Source organism: Microtus oregoni, unplaced genomic scaffold, assembly GCF_018167655.1.
Source record: "Microtus oregoni isolate MIOR12 unplaced genomic scaffold, Mior012 000070F_ref0000104, whole genome shotgun sequence".
NCBI lineage: Eukaryota > Metazoa > Chordata > Mammalia > Rodentia > Cricetidae > Microtus > Microtus oregoni.
Window position 1 is genome coordinate 1,829,670 of NW_024543977.1, and position 24,279 is coordinate 1,853,948.

Genomic DNA, 24,279 nt, shown 5'->3' on the forward strand with positions numbered 1-24,279 from the left:
TTGGTGCCCCTTTCAGCACCGTGTACCTTTGGTGTCTTTTTCTTGCATTAACTGTTATAGGTAGCACTTCCACTATAGAAATCACACACACAAAATAACCCAAGTTTAAAGATGACTTTTCACATTTTAAGCTTATTTGAAAGTTTCTTTTTGGCAGATATACTTAAGAAAATCAACTTAAACATTAAACTATTTTTAAAGTTGCGAGTGTACTCTATTTCTCTTAGCCTTTGTCTATTTCTAATATAATTATGATTAGGGTTGTATTATTTCATATACTCAATATTGTACAAGAGACCTGGAACATGGTAGGAGCATATCTAGTGAATAAAGCTGATTCCTCAGTGTCTATGATGTCCCTCTAAGTACATATATTTTTTGTAAGTTTGTAATAAGGCACTTCTTAAGGATGCTCAGACGTATTAACTATAGTTAAGTCTCACTTGTAATAAATACCAGTTTCTCCCTTATGCTGATGTCACATTGCATGTCACCAACTCTACTGAGAGATTTTATATAATCATTGAACCTTGGTCGATCTCTTCTGGCTTAAGAAATGACCACTTAACCAAGAAGGTGTTATTTTCTTGGTCATTCTCTTTGGATGTGAGCAAGCTGTCCTGAAAGATGATTAAACCAAACCTTGTTTTATAAAGGATAGACAGAAGAGTATGAAGGAGTTTGAGTGGACCCTTCAGGCACTTCTAGTATTTTGGTATATAGCAATAAAATAGATAAACTTAACAAGAACTAATGAAACCACAACTGAATGTTGACGTTCATAGCTAACTTTATGGTTTTACTCTTAAAGAAGTCCCCCCCGCCAATTTTTGTAAGTTTAAAAGTTTGTACCTCTTGTCAAGGTAATTAACTTTTTATAAATTCATTTTGTTTCATACTCTGTCACTTAACAAAAATATAATGTCTTGCTCAATGCCATATGCTGCTAGAAATCTTATGAAACATCAGCGTCCCCGTGAGTAGATTGATTGATTGCTTCAATCCGTCTAATCAATCCGCCGTGGTTGGACATTTTCCCTAGTCCATATTGTTCTGATCATTTGAATTCTCTGGTAAAGACATATTTGTGCCTAAATGTACAGAGTTGGAATTACTCATTGAAATTGCATATTTTGGGAATTTTGAATGTATATTTACAAAGAGCTTTCCCAAGAGATGGATGAGAATATCTTTCTAATTTTTCTCGTACTGCTGATGCTATTGTAAATCCCTTAGCCAGTTTTATAGATGTTAAAAATGATCTTCCTGGTTTTATTTTAATAACTTTCATGATTTGAAAGCATGTTTTTTCTTCAGAAATTACTACCAGAGCTCTTCATATATTCAGAGACATTGCTCTTTTGCTGGTGTCAATGCACAATAATGATTGTGGTTTGCATAATCTCAGAGTGGATTTGGAGAAACTGGGCGACTTAAATTGCTGCATCACCGGCCTGTGGAGAATGCCTTCCAGGAGGACTGTGTTGTCCTTCCCGGAAGCAGGCGTGTATCAGAGGAACACAAGCACTGTACAGGGAGAACTGAATTCATTTAAAGTAAATATATGTGAGCATCTATGAGTTACTACCCACTGTATTGTGTAATACCATCTGGTGAGACAAGCTGGTTTGTATACCAGCAACTGTAGTAAACAAGTAAGAACCATGCCTGCCGTTTCAGAAAAACACGATGTAAGCTTGCATGTGAAGAAAGCTGATTCCTTAGCACATAATGAAGCTCTGCTTCTGGGGGTGTGGTTAGGAACTCTCGTGATTGATCTTGAGGGTCAGTTTCCTTAGGTTGAAGGTACCTGGGAAACTAGTAAAGCACATTGTGTCTCAGAGGGTGTCTCCAGAGAGGACTGACACATGTGGAAAACCCTAGTGTGTGCATAGACTGGGGGTGGAGCTGGAATAAAAGGAAGAAAGAGAAAGCCTGCCACACATATTCTCTCTGCTTCTGGGCTGTCACGAGGTGAGCTGCTTGGCTCCTTCATGCTTTTCTTGCTACAATGGTCTGAAACCTCAGAAGTTGTGAACCATAATAGATTTTTAGTCTCTTAAGTTGTTTTTCTCAGGTATATCATCATGGCAGCAATTCTGATTGACATAGAGAAGGAAGCATGTTCAAAGGAGGTGTGTCTGGTGTGTGTGTGTGTGTGTGTGTGTGTGTGTGTGTGTGTGTAGCAAACTATGGGCAAGAAGGCCATAATAAGCTGGTGGCCCAGTGGACTGAATGTGTATGGTGATATGTCCAGTATCCTCACAGTGCCTGGGAAGGTGGGATGACTTGAGTAGGTCTTGGAGGCTAAGGTTACACTGTGAATATCCTTAGATACTTTATTACAATAAAGAAAATGTAAGTGGTCCCTCATTCTGGGACCTTACCGAGGTTCAGAAGGTGGTAACAACACAGGAATGACCTGCCAAATACCTTTGTTTCATTGTGACTAAGATTCTTAGATAAAATCTACAATGCTTTGGCAAAGCCATTAAGGTGGAAGCAATCTGAGTTGTCTCGGTTTTGGTTTGTGTTTTGTTTGCTTGTTTGTTTGTTTTTTAAGAAGGACTCCAGATGTCCTGAGGTTCATTTCCAAACCCTGGGGTGACTTTCTGAGCTCCCTACTTCCCTGTAACCTCTCAGGCCAGCCTTGACTTGAGGAATTTCCTTCCATGTGCCCTCATTCTCTTCAGTTGGGTTAAAGATGGAATTTCTTCCCTAACTGTCCTCAACTTGATCTTCAAGCCACATGTCATTGGGAAAATGTAATGCCAGCTGAGATCACTAGGTGATGGAAGACTGAATGAACAGACCGAGTGCAGAATTTCAGAAGCAGTATGCTTCAAAGACTGCAGGGTCTTCAGAATAGAATTGTGTCTGAGTCTTTGCTATTGGCTGTAACTTCAAGGCAAGTCACTTGGACCTTATGAGCTTCTATTAATATTTCCATACCTTGAAATTGGGTCATAGTAACACCTGGACGAGGATGCTGTCTGATGGGATGGAATCCTGGCCCTATGTCTGAGATGCAGTGGCTATCCCATATGAAGTAATAAGGGCAGCGGCGGGGCTGCGTCCCCAACACCCCAGCCGCCTGCCCAGCTAGCTTATGCCCCGAAATAATTACACGGACACTGTATTCTTTTAAACACCGTTTGGCCCATTCTCTTCTAGGCTAATTCTCACATATTAATTTAGCCCATTCCTAATCATCTGTGTGTAGCACCCCAAGGTGCGCTTACCGGGGAGATTCTAGCCTAGTCCATCCTGGGTCGGAGCTTCATCCCGGGAGTGGGGCATGGCATCTCTCTCAGGCGTCTGCTCCCGAGAGGAAAGCGGTCGAGTCTCTGACCTCACTTCCTCTTCCTCCCAGCGTTCTGTTCTGTTTACTCCTCCCACCTATCCTCTAACCAATAAAATGGGCCAGGGCAGTTCCTTTATTAGCCAATGACCTTCCTCCATCATTTCCCCTTTTTCGGTTTAAAAAAAAAAAAGCTTTAACTTTAACATAGCAAAATTACATATAACAAAAACAGTTATCAAGTAAAAGTTACAATAATCTTTATCATAACTAAGGAAAACTATAACTATAACTAACTATTCTTAACTCCATCAAAGACTCCAGAAAGATACAATACTACCTAAGCAAACAAGAAAAAAGCAACTTTTAAAACTCTAGAAATGACAGAGACATCTTGCTGCCTGGACAGTCACCCAAAGTTCCTCTGTACCGTTGGGGCATCCATCTTCAGCCTTCAGGCCCATGGTATCCAGCAGACATTTCCATAAAGCAGGAAAATTCAAAGTCAGTTCAGTCACTATCTGTTGTGTCCTGCAGAATGTCTCGCAGACTCTTTGATGAATCAGGAACCCTGAAAGATCATCTCACCTTAGGCAAGTTCAGTAGTCCTCTCTCTGCGGGTTTTCTGTGTCCAGTTTATGCCAATAGTCCAGGCAAGAGCAGTTTCTTGCCCAAATGGCTATCAAATTCCATTACGTGCCTCTTCGATGCCCATCTTCCTCTTGAAGTACATTGGTGCTGCCAGGAGCAGAGTGTCTCATTGTCATGAAAAGTCCTCAGTTATTAAAACATTAAATGTCCTATTCTGTAATCTTTGAAAGACATGAAGAATGTCTATCTAAAATATATCTCTATATATCTAGAAAATCTAACTAACATGACTACAAGCTTTACTATTATCGATGATTATCCATTAACAACCTATATTTCTTAATTATACAGTACATATTTAAATGAACTACACAATCACAATACCTTAATCAAAATCAGAAACACTTATACATATAACAAAATTGACCTTAAATCTCTATCAATAAAGCAAAATCTATACTAATGTAAATTATTCATATCTATATCATATCCCCCTTTAAATGTAAAAGGACGTTTATAAACCATATTTGGGAACATGGGCGCAGTTTTTTCTCTCCAAACTGCTTCCTGCTGAATGGGGGCGTCGTTAATTAGGTCTTTCATGGTATAACCTGTGTGCTAGTTTCATCTCAGTTGACAGTTGAGCGAAACAAATTTTTGAAGGCGTGCACAGGAACCATTCAGGAGGACGTGGTCCATCATACCAAATCGGAATAGAAGAAATGAACAGCGTCTCATCCTCTGTGAAAACAAAATAAGAAACTCCTTCCCAAAGTATCATATCCTTAGATCCAAATTCATAATATCTATGTTGGATTAGTTCAGCAGTATTTATAAATAAATATCTTTTAGCATCTGTTTCTCCTTCCTCAGCATTTAAACAATTCAAAGAGAGCATAATAGCATACAGTATCAAAAGTCTCTGTGTATTTTCCATCTTTGTACGCTTTGTTTTAACCTCTATTTTGTTTATTTTTACTTTTAACTCTTTGCTTTTTGAGACAGGTTCTCTGTATCTTTGACCTGAAGTAACTCTGTAGACCAGGCTGTCTTTGAACTCTCAGAGATCCACCTGTCTCTGCCTCCCAGGCATTGGGATTAAAGGTGTATGCTACTACACCTTGAACTCACAGAGATCTGTTTGCCTCTGCCTTCTAGGCACTGGGATTAAAGGCGTGTGCTACCACACACAACAACTCTCTTCCTTTTTTTGTTTTTTACTTTAAGAACTTCAACTTTTAGTCTGCATATATTTTTAACACACTTTAAACCTTTTAGAAATTTTCTTTGTCTTTGAATCTCTCTTTACTGTATATCTCTCTTTTTCTGACCACACAAGTCTTTAATTTACCAAGCAATATCAGTAGGACTAAAGGCGTGGCTTTGTCAGCTAGATCCAGTCCATTCCTTAGCTTTCCAGCCTCATGGCGGAGGTACTGGCTGTAGCCAGCAAGCGAGCTTCAACAGCCTGTGCTTGCAAGCCGCCTGCGTAAAAGAGTCAGAGTTTGTCCTGGCAGGACAGCCCAGAAAGCCGGCATTTTTAAACGGCGCAGCTTTTTTCCTGCTATGGCTGAAAACCGAAAAGCATGTGTTCAGCTTTTCGTCAACACCGTTTAAGTGTTTCGTGGCAGGACCTCTTAATGAGCTGCAGGCTTTGCAGCTAAAGCTGAGTCAGGAAGCCTCTCTTAGATGAGGCGCTTGCTTGCCTCGAGCAAGCAGAGTAGAACCGAGAAATTGCTGCTACCAAGAAACCAGGCACAATGCTTTCATTTTGTTCTAGAATTACTTTCCAAGCTGTCTCAGGCTTTATGTGGAAGCAGTTGTCCACGTGGGCGCCATATGAAGTAATAAGGGCAGCGGCGGGGCTGCGTCCCCAACACCCCAGCCGCCTGCCCAGCTAGCTTATGCCCCGAAATAATTACACGGACACTGTATTCTTTTAAACACCGTTTGGCCCATTCTCTTCTAGGCTAATTCTCACATATTAATTTAGCCCATTCCTAATCATCTGTGTGTAGCACCCCAAGGTGCGCTTACCGGGGAGATTCTAGCCTAGTCCATCCTGGGTCGGAGCTTCATCCCGGGAGTGGGGCATGGCATCTCTCTCAGGCGTCTGCTCCCGAGAGGAAAGCGGTCGAGTCTCTGACCTCACTTCCTCTTCCTCCCAGCGTTCTGTTCTGTTTACTCCTCCCACCTATCCTCTAACCAATAAAATGGGCCAGGGCAGTTCCTTTATTAGCCAATGACCTTCCTCCATCACCCATACACCTGGACGAGGATGCTGTTTGATGGGATGGAATCCTGGCCCCATGTCTGGGATGCAGTGGCCATCCCATACACCTGGACAAGGATGCTGTCTGATGGGATGGAATCCTGGCCCCATGTCTGGGATGCAGTGGCTATCCCATACATGTGTTCCAGTTGTTCTCGTCTTCATGCGGAATGAGATTATAACCCACAGACATCCCTCATGCGCCTGGAGCAGCCATCATGGACTTGGCTGAAGCCATATGGGTTTTAGTTTATCACTGTACCATTAAAATGCCATCATAAATTAAGAAGAATTCCTACTGAATTTAAGAATCTTTAAAAACCTTTCCGGAATCATGAGTGAAAACACCATTCGCCTCTGTTTGCAAAGGCACCATTCCCATCCCCTCTGGACTGTCACGTTCTCACTGGACATGTGTGCCCAGCTGGCAGCTGCACCAGCCAGACCTGAGGTAATTGGAGTGTAGTCCCAATTTGTTTCCACTCCAGAGTCTTTAAAGTCTATTTCAAGCACGCATACATATACAGAATGCAGATGTGGGGATGAAAACCAGGCCCGTGGGGGTGGCAAGGCTATGATATTGAACTGCTGCCAGGCAGTTCTGGAGAGGCCTCACCTGGGGATTGTTTCAGGCCCAGCCTTCAGGAATGGTTGTATCCTTTTCATATAGTATAAGCTAACCCATGGGACAGTCACCGAAATTCTTGTTTGGAGTGAAACGTTTCACAGTCTGTGACCAGACAGGGCTGAAAGATTTTCTCTGCAGTCTAAGGAGCTTGTGACTTCATAGGCACACGGGAGAGCTCGCTCCCTGAGGATCTGACATGGGATGGGCAGAGGGGAGTAATGGAACTGCTCGTGTCTAACACACAAAGATGACTTGGGAAAAGGGGACATTAATTTATAAGCTAGATCCTATGAGGCTAAGTACATCATCTAGAAATAAAATTTCCAGCTCAGATAAGTCCCTTACCCAAAGTCCCTTTTAGATGACTAATGAATATGCATTCATTCATTCATTCAGTATCTGTTTATTAAGAGCCTGCAATAGCTCAGCTGTTGATTGTTGAGTGCCCCAGAAGAGAGACAGGAAACCCATAGAGCAAGGTGGCTACGAAGACTAGTCATATCAGTGAGCTCTGGGGGAGTCTGAGGCCCTACCTCATGAATAAGGTAGAAGAGCAGCCAAGGATGACTCCTCACATCAGCCTTGTGTTCCCACATGTATACACACACATACACATCTATCTGTACACACATATACACATACCATTCACATGTCCACACAGGACAGGTGGAAAAAGAAAAGGACCTATGATAGGTACTTTGATAGATAGGAAGAGCCATGGGTAAAAAAAAATACTTTAAAAACTCCCCCCTCTTGCCGCTTGCTGCTTTTCCAGAGGACCCAGGTTTGGTTTCGGTTCCCTTCACCCTGTGTTTGCTCACAGTCACTGGTATCTCCAGTTCCAGGTAATCTGTGCCTTCTTTTGACCTCCATGGCTTTCGCTTTCTCTCTCTCTCTCTCTCTCTCTCTCTCTCTCTCTCTCTCTCTCTCCATATATACACATATATATATATGTATATATATATACATATATATATATATATATATATATATGTCTCTATCTCTTTCTCTGGTTTTTCAAGATAGGGTCTCTCTGTGTAGTCCAACTGTCCTGAGACTCCCTTTGTAGACCAGGCTGGCCTTGAACTCACAGAGATCCACTGACCTCTGCCTCCCAAGTGCTGAGATTAAAGGTGTGCACTACCACCACCCTGCAGAACATATCTCTTCTCTTAAAAACTTATTTTAGCTAAAAATAAGGGTAAATACCTTTCTGGAACCAAGTATGAAAACACCGTCCTCTCTGTTTTCAAAGGCATCATCCCCATCCTCTCGAGAGTGTCCTGGACATGTATACCCAGTCTGCAGCTGCACCAGCCAGACCTGAGGTCAAGCATTAAGATACAAATTTGTAGCTCAGGGTGAGAAAAGAACAGAAAGAAAACACGGGTAGAATATAAAATAATAGGGGACATGGGTATTGGAACTCTAGATGGAGTATCCAGGGAAACCCTCACTGAGAAGACAGTTTTAATGGAAACCTGGCTGGTGACGTGGAGGGACATAAACCTATATGGGAAGTTTATTCTACAGGAGTTTCTTAAGTGCTGTTCCTGGTCGATATTGAGAAGGATAACTTCCTTCTGATGTCTGGTCCTTCCTCTGTGACTCCCCCCACCTCCAGGAGCCTACAGGGCCTGTTGTTTTCCAAGTATCAATGACTAGTCTGAGTGTGTTGGGAATGTCACGTCCCCTTTCACTCTGGAGTTTCGTGAATCTTAGTTTGGGAAAAGACAACTTATAGTCTATTTTTATATAAATGTTTTTCCTAGCCATTTTTTTTACCCAACCATTTTTTTTTCTAGAAATGTAGATGACTGATAAAAAGTCTCAAATGCTCTCTTCTTATGTTAAAAGCTTTCATAAAGTGTCTGAAATACTTGAAAGTCTGTTAGCATGAGAAGGGGAGGGACAGCCACCCAGTCCTGGTGGCAGATGTCCCTCCGAACCTGAGGGTCCCTTCATCCGGTCAGCTCTAAGGAAGTTCCTCTGGTTTCTACAGTAGGATGCCATCCCCCAGCATAGGCCTGTAAACCTGACCAGTTGTAATCCAGCCTTGGATAAGCTGGGAAGCATGAGGTTGAGGCAGGCTCCACCCTTTCAGCTCTGTATGGGCATGCTCAAGGAGCCTGGCACTCATGGGTCTCTTTGGTTTGTAATGAATTCTTCCCTTGAAGATTTCAGTGTTAGCTTTCTCTCATCTGTCCTTAAGCTTCTCTCCTTTTTCTAATTCTTTGATGTGTGTGTGTGTTTTTTTTCCTCTTTGCCATTTCAGTGGTGTTTCTGGAGGATATGTTTGTTAGGTGAGATGCCATACTTAACTAAAAGCCATCTGCTTCCTTTTCAGTCTCTTCTCATTAATATTTACCTAGTGGTGCTAGTCTACGCCCCCACCCCCATGGCTTCTCACAAATACACAAACACCAGGACTCAGATGAAACCTCAGTATCTTTGATTTAACACTTCAGTTATCCATGACCAGATAGCAGGCGAAGGCAAATGTGTTCATTTCTTTTCTGCTATTTCTATGGTAAATACCCTGGCCTAACAACACCAACTAGGGGAGAAATGGCTCATTTGTCTCACAGCTCCAGAGGGATAGAGTCCAGCGTGGCGGGAGAAAACATGGCAGCAGGCAAGGAAGGCGTGACAGCAAGAGCAGAAGCTGGGAGATCACATTTTATCTGCACACAGAGGAGAGTAGATGGGGGCCGGCTGTAAACCTTCAAAGTCCTCCAGTGGTGTGCTTCCTCCAGCAAGGCTCCGTTTGCTAAAGGTTTCACAACTTAACCAAATACTACCCCTGGCTGAGGAACAGGTGTTCAAACCCACTGTGGACACTGATAACCAAACCACAGTAGCAAGTGCAGTAGCTTGAGGCTGCTCCTACTGTCTGCTAGCTAGGACTCTCCAGTCACAGCAGTGCTTGGTGGGGACATGTCCTTTCTGTCACGTGACTCGGGAGTTCATGTTCATCCCGTGTTCCTCGCTGCATGAGGGTGTGTTGCTGGAGCAGCCAGACGCCACTGCCATTCTCCTACATTTGACCTCTTTGGGGGCTTAGGTTGGAGTCCCCAAATGTGGGTCCTGAAAGGGATCACTGTCAAACCTTGCTTATCAAGAAGACAAATCCAGTGTGCCAGCAGGTGTCTGGTCTTCACTTTGCGCCACATTGGTTAATGTCTCATTTGCCAAAATAAGACATACGCCACCCCGCTTGGAACTCTGACACTCAGTGATGGTATCTGTGGGAACCAACTTGTCCCATTTTTATTTGGAATGTCAAGGTGCCAGCCTCTTGAGGGGAGTTTAATATGATATAAGCGTTCGATAGCTATAGTAAAACCACAGAGATGTGCTGTTTCCACTTGAAGTGTTTCAGAATGAACCTCTGAGACAAGCTCTGAATCTTATCTTATGCCTTGCTGTAATGATTAGGTCTCCAGTCAATGGACTAATGCTAAAAATAAACCCATAAGGTCAAAGTCCTAAATATACCTTCTGAGGATGGTATGTATTGCCTTTTACTATAGGCATCAAGGTTAGAACTTTGTCCTTTTGATTCTAGAACAGGGGGGAAAATGGCCTGGTTAATACCTGCCCAAAGAGAATAACCGGGTGATTACATGATAACCAGACAATGCGTCCCGTGGAAGCTCCAAACAAACAGCCCCTGTTGCTTGCTCTCCAGGTTTATTCTGAACATCTATAATTGTGTTGTGGTAGAAGTGGCTCAGCTTACGTTTCACACCCACGCTCCTTGATCCATGGGCTGATGACTGCATATACTTTTGCGTGCAGGTGTTCTCTACCTCCAGTATGGAGATGAAACCAAACAGCTGCGGATGCCGAATGAAATCACAAGCGCGGACACGATCCGTGCCCTCTTCGTAAGTGCCTTCCCACAGCAGCTCACCATGAAAATGCTGGAGTCGCCCAGCGTTGCCATCTACATCAAAGACGAAAGCAGAAACGTCTATTATGAGTTAAATGATGTGAGGTAAGTAGTTTGGGGGCATTGTTGTAGGTAGTAGTTTGGGGGCATTGTTGTAGGTAGTAGTTTGGCAGCATTGTTGTAGGTAGTAGTTTGGCAGCATTGTTGTAGGTAGTAGTTTGGGGCATTGTTGTAGGTAGTAGTTTGGGGGCATTGTTGTAGGTAGTAGTTTGGGGGCATTGTTGTAGGTAGTAGTTTGGGGGCATTGTTGTAGGTAGTAGTTTGGGGCATTGTTGTAGGTAGTAGTTTGGGGGCATTGTTGTAGGTAGTAGTTTGGGGGCATTGTTGTAGGTAGTAGTTTGGCGGCATTGTTGTAGGTAGTAGTTTGGGGGCATTGTTGTAGGTAGTAGTTTGGGGGCATTGTTGTAGGTAGTAGTTTGGCGGCATTGTTGTAGGTAGTAGTTTGGCAGCATTGTTGTAGGTAGTAGTTTGGGGGCATTGTTGTAGGTAGTAGTTTGGGGGCATTGTTGTAGGTAGTAGTTTGGCGGCATTGTTGTAGGTAGTAGTTTGGGGGCATTGTTGTAGGTAGTAGTTCGGGGGCATTGTTGTAGGTAGTAGTTTGGCAGCATTGTTGTAGGTAGTAGTTTGGCAGCATTGTTGTAGGTAGTAGTTTGGGGGCATTGTTGTAGGTAGTAGTTTGGGGGCATTGTTGTAGGTAGTAGTTTGGCGGCATTGTTGTAGGTAGTAGTTTGGTGGCATTGTTGTAGGTAGTAGTTTGGTGGCATTGTTGTAGGTAGTAGTTTGGCGGCATTGTTGTAGGTAGTAGTTTGGCGGCATTGTTGTAGGTAGTAGTTTGGCGGCATTGTTGTAGGTAGTAGTTTGGCGGCATTGTTGTAGGTAGTAGTTTGGGGGCATTGTTGTAGGTAAGTAGTTTGGCGGCATTGTTGTAGGTAGTAGTTTGGGGGCGTTTGCTTATTTTATTTTGTGGGTCTTTGACCACATTGGGTGTCTAGAGTTTGTACTCAGTCCATATTCCCCTCAGCCTGATGGAGAAACCCCAGTCATTCCATTTCACTGCTGCCACAGATGGGAGGGTGTCCACCCTCTGGCTGCCTACAGTTAAGTACAAGGATGCAAATGGACATCTTCCACGCAGACCTTTGAAGTGTGTGTAACTAGCTCTGCCTAGGTGATAGCTGACAGGAGCATAAGAAAAGACCCAGCCCTGCATTTCATCTGAAGGTCAAGGAAACTAAAGCTTAGGGAGGTGGTAAAGAAATGCCAAGAGCTAAAGTCATACTTTAGACTGACAATTTCAAACTCCTCACAAACTGCCCTTTTTCCCGTGACAGAACTTGTAGATACTTTAAGTAATGATCCTACTGGGTCTTCGTTTGTGCCTCACAAGTTCGAAATGAAACTAAACTCAGTGTCTGCCAACTACACTGAGAAGCAGTCCCACATGCCAGTTCTGAAAGAGTCATCCTTTACCCAAGGGTGTCACCTGCTGAAAGGACTTTCTCTGGGAAGCGTGGTTGGACAGATTAGCAGGAAACAAAAGCCTTGTCCTTAATTGCAGTGTTGTTGTCCGTAGAATGAGGGCCCCTTCTGATCTGTCCCCATAAATCAGCTGTAGAAATGGAATTTAAATTTATATAAACAAGCAGTTGCTATTATAGTTGTAGTAGAAGCTGCGGGCCTCTTCCCACAGGCCGGTTCCCGGCCACCGGCTAGCTTATACTCCAAAATAACAACACACAAACTGTATTCATTTAAACACTGCCTGGCCCATTTCTATTAATGTGTGTAGCACCGAGGTGCGCTTATCTGGAAGATTCTAGCCTACGTCCATCCTGGGTCAGAGCTTCATCGCATCTCCCCCAGAGAGCAGCGGCCTGGCATCTGAGCTCGCTTCCTCTTCCTCCCAGCATTCTGTTCTGTTTACTCCACCCACCTATATTATAACCCATCAGGGCCAAGCAGTTTTTTATTAGCCAATGACCTTCCTCCATCATGTAGTCCCTAAATAGTTTAGAAGTCAAAAGCTTAATCTAGTCCTTACATTTTATGGAACGAGGAAATTAGGTGTATCAAAGTTAAGGGGCTTTTTCAAGAGCACACAGCCAATTAAGACAAACACACAAACACAGGCACACATCCAGGATGTCCAAATGTTCAGCCCAAATCATGAGGAGCACAAGACAGACTTTTTGGTCACTACCCTGGAAAGAGCAGGCTCCCCTGTTTCTTCATCATGGAAATAGCAAGTCGTACTTTGTAAAATGCCTGCAGAGCATGAATGCAAGCTGATCCATATCTAGCAGCAACCCTGGATGACTACTAAGGCGGTGCCAGGGTGTAATTTAGGGCTTTCATTACTTGACACATGCCCCAAGCTATAGGTGGTACTGCAACTGTTGTGCAACTTCCTGCTTTTGGAAAACAGGTTTAAATATTTATGACCACTGAAAAGTCATGCTTATTTTTTAGATAAATTATTAATCAAGCTGTCACCATTTTTTTTTAATTTACAAAACATAAAGTTAAACCGGAGGTAATCGCATTATATTGAAACGTATATCTCTGATAATATAAAGCCGTGTGTTATTTTTTACATGGACAGACCACTTCACGGCTATCCCCTTCTATTTCTGCACTCATGGGTAGAGAGGCCCTGAGGGACAATAGCAGTGACTAAGTGCTGGACTGCAGACCCTAAAGCTGTCAGGAGGCGATTGGGAGCACTTGGGCTCCTCTCACTTTCGGCCGATTGAAACATTTACATATACCATGAGTCACCATTTTCTAAAGCCTTTCCGAGTTCTAAGGTATGGTTCCTTGGGCTTGGTCTTGCATTCTTTGGAAATGTCAGGAGGGGACTTGGGAAGAGCCAACGAAGAAAAAGACCATGGTCCTCCTCAACGAAATCCGTCCCATAAAAGAACTGAAAGCAGTGCTTGTTAGAAGAGACACTTTTTAAACCCTGGTAATGTGAGGATATAGCGCAAGTTATCAGGGATAAGGCCTGGGTTTTAGTCCATGCCCCACTTCCAGATGCACACAGACACACATGCACGTATGAACACATACACACATACATGCACACAAACATACACACAACCTAATAATTCTCAGATATATTACTGTGTTGTTTGTTTCTTATTGCAATAATGATAACTTGTTGGCACTTAGCTTACCATTCTCTCTCCTTAAGTTGCTTTTTGTTTCTTTAATTTAAATGTGAAAAATGGGCCTAAAAGTGTTCAGGATAAAATAGTTGTTTTTGGTGAATATCATGTTTATCTTAAATGACCGTTGTGTATCCTCCCTGTAGGACCATTTACTCTTTAGCTTTTGTACATAAAATGTTTTAATTTAAGTTCAGTGATGGAAATTTTTGCCACAAACATTATGTAATACATTTAAAAAAAGAATACAGGTAGGTGTAACTAAAGACAGTGGCTTTATTCTTATGAAGTCATAATTTTATTTCTATCGGTGTTCTAGATGTCAGAGCGCATTTGTTGACCATTTGACTAGTTCGTTATTGTACTGGCTTCACGTATTTTCCTCAGGGAGGTACTGAAGAGAGGTCAGGCCAGGATGCTATATGGTAAATGTCTCCACAATGCAGTCTGGCCTTTTGCAGTTGGCTCATCTCATGAATAAGTTTCTAAATTAATCATAAACCAAGCTCATATATTTTGAATACATTTATAATCATAGTAAGACTCTCTCATGGCTAGTGAAATTTCCAGTTTCAGCACATGTCACACATGACATCTGCTAGCCAGAGGCTGGGTTCCTTTCATGAACCGCCACATCCTTACTCCTGCCTCTCTTCTCTCCATTAACCTAGCCCCTGTTGATAACAACGACTGCCTGCTCCCCCAAACTCACTTCTAATGAGCTACTTGAAACATGAAGCAGCAATGCAAGCTAGGACTAGTTGATGCTTCAAAGCAATAGCTGGCAGGTATTTAGAGAGAAACAAGACTCCTCCTAGAATCCTCCACTTCATTTAAAACACAATATGACCTAAAGATCCCAGTGGTTGTGGTCAACCCACTCAATGCAAGTATACATACAAGAAAGATCCCATCTGCCTGCCCACTGCCCCTCAGCTCCAGCCAGCATTGGATGGAACCGCAGTGTAGGTGGGCTAGAGGCCCACAGACCAACCTAAGAAGAGAGGAGGACCACTTCTGTGTGATTTGAAGGTATGCTCTGCGCAGGATGCAGAACCCCTGTCTTCTGCAGTTGGAGTTCTTGGCTCTACAACTGGGATCAAAAGCAGTGAAGACTCTGCTGTTTTCCCTTTGTGCTTCAATTTGTATGGAGAAAAGTATCTAAAAATGCCCTATGGGGGACAGAAATGCATTGTTAAATATACTGAATTTGATCTCTTTTGATATTTTTTTCTACATTCTGTATGCGTTTTGTTTCCCTTGCTGAGCATGTCAGAAAGAAAAAAATCATTGTTATGTATACATTAATTAGATAAGCAGAAAAGCAGGTGTTTTGGCAAAGTAAACAATTAAGTATTTAAATATTAACCAAAGCTCTTTGAAGGTATTGTAAATACTGGCATTTTACTGCCTTCGGGAGTGATAGTTTTCCACACTCTGAAGCTTGAAAGCAAGTTCTTGTTACCTGATATTTATGGGTGGACGTTAATACTGCAAGAATAACACGTTCCCTAGGAACGAGACCAGGGAAGAAAAGCCAGAGTCATTTTTCTTCTTCTCTTCCTTATTTATCTTTGCCCATTTCATGGTGAAAAGACTTTTTGTCTGGTTCATGGTAGTCAACCGCCGGAGTGTCTGTCTCTGTCTTTTGCCTGATGCTTCAGGACAGGGAGAGGAAATGGCCAGAATCAGGGTCCTTTCCTCTGCCATAGTGATGGATGTTTTTGATTCCAGGAATATCCAAGACAGATCCCTTCTCAAGGTGTACAACAAGGATCCTTCACACGCATTTAACCACATGGCGAAAGCTGTGAACGGAGACGTGAGGGTGAGTACCGCTCGCACAGTCCCTTCCTCTCACAGCCAACCACCGCCACTACCACGTTTCCCGGGATCGTGTTGCTTGTCTTGTCTGGTGACTCATTTGTTCACTGATAAAACAATAAGATGTCCTGGTCACTTGAAGGACGGAAATTAGAATGGGGTTGGTTCTACCTTCGTTCCCTTAGCATGGATCTCAGTTCTCATCTTTACTCACTTACGTACTTATTTTAGTGGTACTCAGGATGGAATGCAGGGTCCCCCTTTCGCTGGGCTGTTCTGTATCCTCTACCTCAAGCACAGAGTTTAGATAACTCTTCACTCTGAAGATATCAACGGCATCTTGAAAGCCTTCTGCCTCAGTATCCTTGGTCTGTAACGCATTAGCTTACTAGGGAATCTGTTGCAGTGCTTCCACTGAGTAAAAACAAAGTGCATGAGCTGCATGGGAAAGCAGTTCTTGTTCTCACTGTAGCTGCTCCCAACATCCTCATGCGGTTGCTCACCTGCTAACTCGGGGCTGTTTTCTCTTAATGGCAAGCATCATTACGTCTTCTGTGAACCATGCTGGGAGCAGAACATAAATACCTACATGATTCAGAAGCTGAACTCTCCAGATTTAGGTCATTTTAGGAGATTGCCCCAATATTTATAACACTCAGGGATGTCTGGAAGAAAAATATGGGAGAACTGTACGAGAAGAGTCTGAGAATCACATAATACAAGTCCACTGGGAGGGCTGTGTCCAATGTAAATAAAAGTGGGGAATAAATGCGTCAATTTCTCAGTTGGGCGGTGGTGGTGCATGCCCTTAATCACAGCACTCGGGAGGCAGAGGCAGGCGGATCTCTGTGAGTTCAAGGCCAGCCTGGTCTACAACAGCTAGTTCCAGGCTGTTACAAAGAAAAACCGTATCTCGAAAAAACAAAACAAAAAACAACCAAAAATAAATCAATTTCTTGAAATGCACCGTTTCCCCAACACATACACAGAGTGCATGCAGTCACCTACAAGGACACTGGAATTCAACTTAAAAAAAAATACTTTTTATTGTTAATGAAATCTAGGCATTTCCTACTGGTCTTTCCGTGAGTGAGCTGCGCTCTGCTTCCTCCTGATGTCCATGTGTTTCTTCTTACTGCCGTAACAAATGATGGCCAGTTTGGTGTTCTAAAACAACACCTATTTACAGCCCTGTGTGTCTAGAGAGTCTTAGCAGTCTAAATAAGGACTGGCCAGCCAAGCCAAATTCTTTCTAGAGAGTCAGTGTATGTGTGTCCATCTGGCCTGTTTTCTGGAAGTCTCCTATGTTGATTTGCAGCCCCATTTTCAATCCTCTGGCCTTGCTTCCCTCGTCAAATCTCCCATCTTCCACTGTCCGCTTTTAAAGACACTCGGCGTTACCGTGCATCTGCTCATGGTCTGGGGGACCCCCTGATCTCAGGGAGGCTGCACAGCAGCCTTAGTGTCCCGGTCTCTTATACCCTAGCATCACATGTGCAGCGCGTTAGGCTGCAGAATCTACGGGGACCAGAGCTCTACCTTCCTCCTGGGATATATGAGTTTAAATACAGGAAGGGTCAGGAGATCCAGCTGAGGGCTCCAGAAGAATGCCTATGAAATTCTGGGTCATATTGTGAGCCAAGGCCCAGAGGGACTAGGACCCACCGTTTTGAAGGGAAAGGCCTATTATGTCCTCAACTGCTTTTCTTTTTCTTTTTTCTTTTTCTTTTCCTCGTGTGATTCAAACCAAAAGGCTGCAGTGCTACTTCAGAAAAATCTAGAATTTTAACATTTGTTCTTAGTCAGTTACATGTAACTGCAAGCCAGAACCGTGTGAAGACAATGGGCCATTCCTTTAAGGGAGCCTAAGTGGACATCACGAGACCCTGGGTGGCATGACTCTGCTGTGCTCTTTCTGGGAAACACCCAAGTTTTGCCCTTGGGGCATCTTTAGTTTGGATGTGCCTTCCTTCCACCTGTCCTTCTGCCATACTGTTTCTGTTACACAGAGCCCTTCCTCAGACAGGCGCCCCCCAGTTGTTTCTGGGGAGCCCGGCATGTGGCTGCGGGAGACACCTGTTTTAACTCTGAAGCACATGTGGTGCCTACACAGACAGGACTTGCGGTGGGGACCAGGAGCATCCAATAGTAACCATGTGCGTGTAAGCTATTAAGATGCACAGACTTTGCTCTGGACTCCAGCAAAGCCCTTCAGCATTTGCTTGTGGATAAAACACAAGTGCTTTTTTTCTGGATTGTTCAGAGCCCACTTCAGATAACAGTTATGTGTGTGTGAGAGAGGAACTCAGTCATTGCCCTCAAATGAGGGACAACAACTGTTCATAATGTAGTCAGTCAAAAGTCCTGCATTTTAGTAAAGATTACTCAGAAGTGAGAATCACAAGAAGCTCTGTCAGAACCATCTAGGTATCATCATGTCTGATCAGCATAACTTTGAACCTTTCCTTAGATTCCCAAAACTAAGATGTGGTAATCTTCCAGCCTCGCTTTGGGCTCTGGGAAATGGAGCTGTCTGCTCTCTCCCAGTGAGTACAGCTGCATTGCTGGGAAAAGGCAAGAATTTTGCTAAGCCTTGCCAGTATACAGTCCAGCTGTAAAACGTCACTGCTAGTGTGAACAGAACAGAACAGAGCAAGTACCAGTTGTTATCATAGACTTAGACTAAACCAAGCTCCATGGTGGGCCAGAGCACACTGCGTCCTCCTGTGCATAGGCACTCTGAGCGTGACCATGAAGGAATGTCATGACAACCCTTCACCTGCACCTGATGTCATTAGACGTCACTCACTAGCCTCCCAAAGACAGCCTGGGCCAGACCTTTGGGCTGTCCACTCCTTCCCAATAAACAAGCATATGAAAAAAGACATGAATTGGAACAAGCTGAGGAGCCGTAGCAGCAATACCTAGAGTCTGCTATGACCTCTGAAATTTTCCTTAAACAAGGACTTTAATACCTTGCCTTTGAGTCAGAGGAAATGGGAGACTCTGGATCTACAATTTACAGGCTGTTCTCCCAGAGCGGTTTTATGATAAGAATGGTGTGGCCCAGGAAGCAAGTTAGACCAAAGTATTAACTCCGAGGTTACAGGCCTCTGAGTGTGCATGGAATTTTTGTGGGGAAGCAGGCGTCTAGTTTTTCATTTAACATCTCGCTGAGCCTTGCTGAGGCCTCTGTGTCTAATGAGACTTGTTCTTGGCTAGAACTGAACATACCTAACTGGACTCCTGAGTCTGCTGATGCTTTCCACATGGGTGTAAAGCACCCCAATCTAATTTAGTCACGTGGCCTTTGTTCCTTACATCAGGTAGGTTTGATCATTCAGTTCCCAGAGAACTGCTACCACCATATGGAGCAGGCCCTTCTGAATACATTATGTGTGCTTATTCACAAATTATACATACCTCGAAGGTCATCCATTCTGTCTTGTGGCTCTCAAAGGGAACTTTTGACTTCCTGTTCGCTAAACCTGGTTGTTATCTGATCTTTGAGGGCTTCCCTATTTCTTGTGTAATTAATATTATTACCCAAGATTCTCTGCTGTCATTGAGAAATGCTCTCAACCTACTGTGGATCTTACTCATATGTCTCTAATTTTTTACTTGAATGCAGACAACCGCTGGATTTACATTTAGGACACCCTCCCCAGAATTAACCTTGTGTCTTAAATTAACTACCAATACCCAAGTCAGTTGCTGCTTCCCGGTTGTTTTCTATTTGAGCCTTGCGTTGATGATGAGGAATAGTCTACTTAGAAGCCAATGGTTTCCATTCCACACCACGGCTAAATTCTTTGCATACCTGCAGCACACGCTAGCTTCCTTTATTCCGTAGACCTTTCCTTTGTGTCGCTCCCCAATGGCTTCAGTGTGTTCAGTCAGGATTTATGCAGTTGAAGCTTCTCTCTCTCTGTCTCTGTCTCTCTCTCTGCTCTTCTTTTAGTTTGACCTTGAACTTGTGATTTTTTTTCATCTTATCACTGCTTTAGCTACTGTTTAAAAACTATAACTCTGTGAATGAACACAGAAATGGATTTCTAGATCCTCATTCTTTAATTCTAAACCCAAGTGTGTAACCTCTAAGCCACTGGTTCTCACCCTTCCTAAAGCTGTGACCTTTTAATATAGTTCTTCATGTTGGGGTGACCCTCAACCATAAAATTATTTTTGTTGCTACTTCATAACTGCTTCTTTGCTATTGTTTTAGGTCATAACATAAGTATATGACATGCAACCCCTGTGAAAAGGGCCATCCGACCCTCTCCAAAGAGCTTGAGTCCCACAGGTTGAGAACCACTGCTCTAAGCTGTTACCTTCACATTGAATTTTCTTCCAGTACTTCTAATTCTACTACTGAAGAACTCCCTTGATTCTCAGCCTCTGCAGGATGGAGTGCCTGTGTTGTGTGTCCTCACACCACACACTCTGCAGGATGGAGTGCCTGTGTGTGGGTCCTCACACCACATGCTCTGCAGGATGGAGTGCCCGTGTGTGGGTCCTCACACCACACGCCCACCCATGCATGTGCAGGAAATGGAGCCTGAGAGATCTGAAAACATTGAATTTGCGGCTAGAGGAAAGATTTCAGTGGTTTAGAGAAAGTCCTACTCTTACAGAGGACCTGAATTCAGTCCCTAGAACCCATATTTAATAGATTATAACCAGATGTAACTCCAACTTCTAGGGATTAGACCCCCTCTTCTGGCCTCCTCAGGCCCTGCACTCTGGTACACAAACCCACACACAGACATACATACCTACACCTAATTAAAAACAAAAACATTTTTAAAATTAGGTTCCTAACCTCCCTGATAACTGTCCTTCAAAATATTCAACCATTCTCCAGCGCTTGTCCATGTCTCTCACGAAGTATCTCGCAGACAGTTCTCTGGTGTCTGTACTAACACTCCCGCCAGGGCTAACTCGTGAGCTTTTATTAGGCACTGGCAAGTATTTAGTCCCCAAGACAAATCCTTGAGGCAGACGTTGGTGTGGTCTGCATATTTATAGCGATGAGCACTTGTTTGTGTTAAGCAGTTGCTTAGCTAGAGGAAGGGGACTGCTATCACCGAGGAGGCTGCTTCCTAGTCAAGGTGCCCAGCTCACCTCCACAGGTTTAACCACAGTGCTCGCCGTTCTTGCACCTGCTCATTTCTTACTTCCCATGTCAATTTTTTCTTGTTCTTGGTGTCCAGAGTGCCCTGTGTCTCCTCATATTTTGGCCTGCTGGGGACATATGGAACACTCAACGTGTTTGCGGTGTGGCCTGCAGTGTCATGGTGGTGAGAGGTGCATTTTCAGTGGTCTAGCGAGAAAGGATCAGGTCCTGAGGGAACCAACTCAAAGGGGATTAATTTAGTTCCCCAAACTTGATTATGGCAGCCCTGGTTCTCACAAAGTGAGGGAGGCTACTCACATGCCCGGCTCCTTCTTTACATGACCCTTTCCCTTTCCGCTCGTTTGCCGTATTGTTGAATAGACTCGCCCTTGCTATTCACCTGGACCTGGATCTGGGTTTCCTATCCAACTGAAGGGGGAGGGGGGGCAGCAGCAACCAAAAATGCCCAACCCCTTGGATATTTTGTTATAGCAACACAAAACGGACTAAGTCTTCTCTTTTAACGTACTAATGGACAGTCATCTCATTCCTCCCTCCAACGAACTGCTAGCTTATAAAAACACGGGAGGACGTGCTGTCCACTAAAGCTGTGCTCGAGGTCTGTCGGTAGATCCTGAAGAGAATGGGCCAACTGTAAAAGACAGCTTTAAAACTCTTTGGAAAGTTTTAACATGTGTTAGGCATCAGAAGATACTAAGGGATAACTGGCAGCTATATGGGTTAGAATAACAGGTTGGCACTTTAAAAAAAAATGAAACATGCTAAAGTATTTACACGTTAAACGACATGCTGAATGAAGTTTTCTTTACAATACTCCATCAATGGAAAAAACGTAGTAGAGGGAACAACTTTGAAAAACATAGAAAGGTAATAGGGGCTCCTAATTTTTTCTCTATTTTTTTTATGTCTTAAAATTTCTACTGTAAAATATTTAAAAAGTAATTAAAATTAAAAACTGTTTTTCTGGCCTACATGAAAGATGGCCTGCTGCAGAAGGCTTCTGAGTGGTCAGTGTAATCCCAGCTTCCCTCTGAGGAGCAAGAACACACACTCTCTTATCTAACCCCTTAAGTTGTGTTCACCTTATCCCGAAGATGGTGTGCCCTTTAAAGGCTCAGATCATACTACGTTCACCTCCATGTCTCCCTGAAGCCAGTGTGGCATCCGGAGGACCGGTAGAGCAGATGTGGGGTGCAGTGGGTCAGTCGATGTGGGGTGCGGAGGGGCGGTAGATGGGGGTGCGGGGGGCGGTAGATGTGAGGTACGGGGGGCGGTAGATGTGGAGTACGGGGGCGGTAGATGTGGGGTGCGGGGGGCGGTAGATGTGAGGTGCGGGGGGCGGTAGATGTGGGGTGCGGGGGGCGGTAGATGTGAGGTGCGGGGGGGGCGGTAGATGTGAAGTACGGGGACGGTAGATATGGGGTACGGGGTGGGGCAGTAAATGTGGAATGCGGAGGGGCGGGAGATGTGGGGTGCAGAGGGGCGGTAGATGTGAGGTACGGGGGGCGGTAGATGTGAGGTACGGGGGGCGGTAGATGTGAGGTGCGGGGGGCGGTAGATGTGGGGTGCGGAGGGGCGGTAGATGTGGAGTACGGGGGCGGTAGATATGGGGTACGGGGTGGGGCAGTAGATGTGGAATGCGGAGGGGCGGGAGATGTGGGGTGCAGAGAGGCGGTAGATGTGGAGTACGGGGGCGGTAGATATGGGGTACGGGGTGGGGCGGTAGATGTGGGATGTAGGGTGGGGGGGCGGTAGATGTAGGGTGTGGGGTGCGGGGGGCGGTAAATGTGGGGTGCGGAGGGGCAGTAGATGTGGAGTGGGGGTTGGGGCGGTAGATGTGGAGTGCAGAGGGGCGGTAGATGTGGGGTGCAGTCACAGCCCAGAACAATGGTTACTGTGTTGCTACAGATGTTGTGATGTTCCTAGTGAGGACCCGCTGTAAAAATATCCGCAGTCTCCCTCCCAAGAATAGTTCCCTTCTCCTGGTTTATTTTTATCATGTGGACACTTGGAGTCTTGTACGTGATCATTTTCCTTCTTTGTGTTGCTACTCTCAAGCTTAGAATTAGATTTGTGGCCCACCACAGCAAGAGTGCAGGCACTTGCAGGCTGTAGTTTGTGTGTTGGCTTGGTTCCTGGCCTCCCCCTTTAATTTCCTTGCTTTTCTTCTTCCTCTTGTCGTGTATTCCTCTTGGCTTTTTTTTTTCCTTACAGGATTATAATAATTCATGTGAGCTGTATTAGTTTCTTTGTAGAATCTGTCCAGACATAAATAGTATTTTCTGTGTGCCATGGTTCCTGATGTCAGATCATAGGCCCTCCTGTGTCTGTGGTGGAAGCAGCATGGGAAAGCCCTTCAGATTTTAACTAAATTTAAAGTCTCTGCAAAATAGGTGTGTTGAATCCATTTTTTTATTCAAATGATAAAACTGAGGCTCAAGACACCTCCCTTCAGCTCACACAGCTGACAACCACTACCCACCAGATCTGAGCCCACTTCTTTTAGCTTCCTTGTATTCAGCCCTAGCTTTCCTCTCTTGATATTTACATATATGTTTTATGAGTTATAAAAAGTTATATAAAAGAAGTTACTCTTCCTAGTACGATGAACAAAATATTTTTTATTTATTCTAGTTTTTATTTATTTACTTTATTGTTTGCTTTGTTTCGTGACATGGTTGGATATCCCCTCCATGGTGGCCTCTTTTACTTTGTCCCATCTCGTTCTTTGATGACGACCTAAAAGATAACAACAGCACAAAGAAACAAGGAGGGAAGGGAAGAGGGAGTTATACAAAGAGGAAGAGGGGGAGATGGAGGAGGTGACCAGGCTGCAGAACTCTTGTGTCTCTTGCATTCTGGCTAAGATGAAAGTTTGGGATTTGGGAGGAACCAAATAAGGCTGTAGGAATGGAAGTCTACCACAGAGATGGAATATCAGAAAACACTCCCTGACTTCGTTCATTGTTTGTGCTGCCTGTCCTAGCCAGGCCCCTCTACCTGTTCAGTGGCAGTGGTATTAGAAACCCATGTTCATGATTCACTTACTCTGTGCCCCGCACCTTGTTCAGTATTGCTATTATATTCATTCTTATTCGATTTCCATAACACAATGAGAGAGAAATTCCTGTGATTCCCTGAGGAGGAAGAGATGAAGTTGAGCAGAGTTAGTCAACCCATCTAGTACCATACAGGTGGTGAGATGTGGAACTGGATGCAGAGCTCGGCAGAACTCAGTAAGATGGTAATGATCCCTTCCGTGGCCAGACCATCTTCTTAGTGTCCACGGGTCACCTCCACGCCTAGGTACTCCCACTTCCTGAAGACCTCATGCAGGAGCCAGGCTTCATCACTGTCCTTTTTTGGGACTTCCATGGATACCCCTTCAGCCCCTGTATTCTCCT

The 24,279-nt window shown here is 44.1% G+C and overlaps 1 protein-coding gene across 16 annotated transcripts in view; it reads left to right on the forward strand.

Moving 5' to 3' along the window:
* Kiaa1217 (KIAA1217 ortholog) overlaps positions 1-24,279 on the forward strand; it is an 818,936-nt gene that overhangs the window by 714,436 nt on the left and 80,221 nt on the right. For all 16 annotated transcript variants that reach the window (XM_041641628.1, XM_041641627.1, XM_041641635.1 and 13 more), the window contains 2 exons: positions 10,594-10,792; positions 15,649-15,742. In XM_041641628.1, the coding sequence (XP_041497562.1) occupies positions 10,594-10,792; positions 15,649-15,742 (293 nt within the window). The remainder of the gene's footprint in view (positions 1-10,593; positions 10,793-15,648; positions 15,743-24,279) is intronic.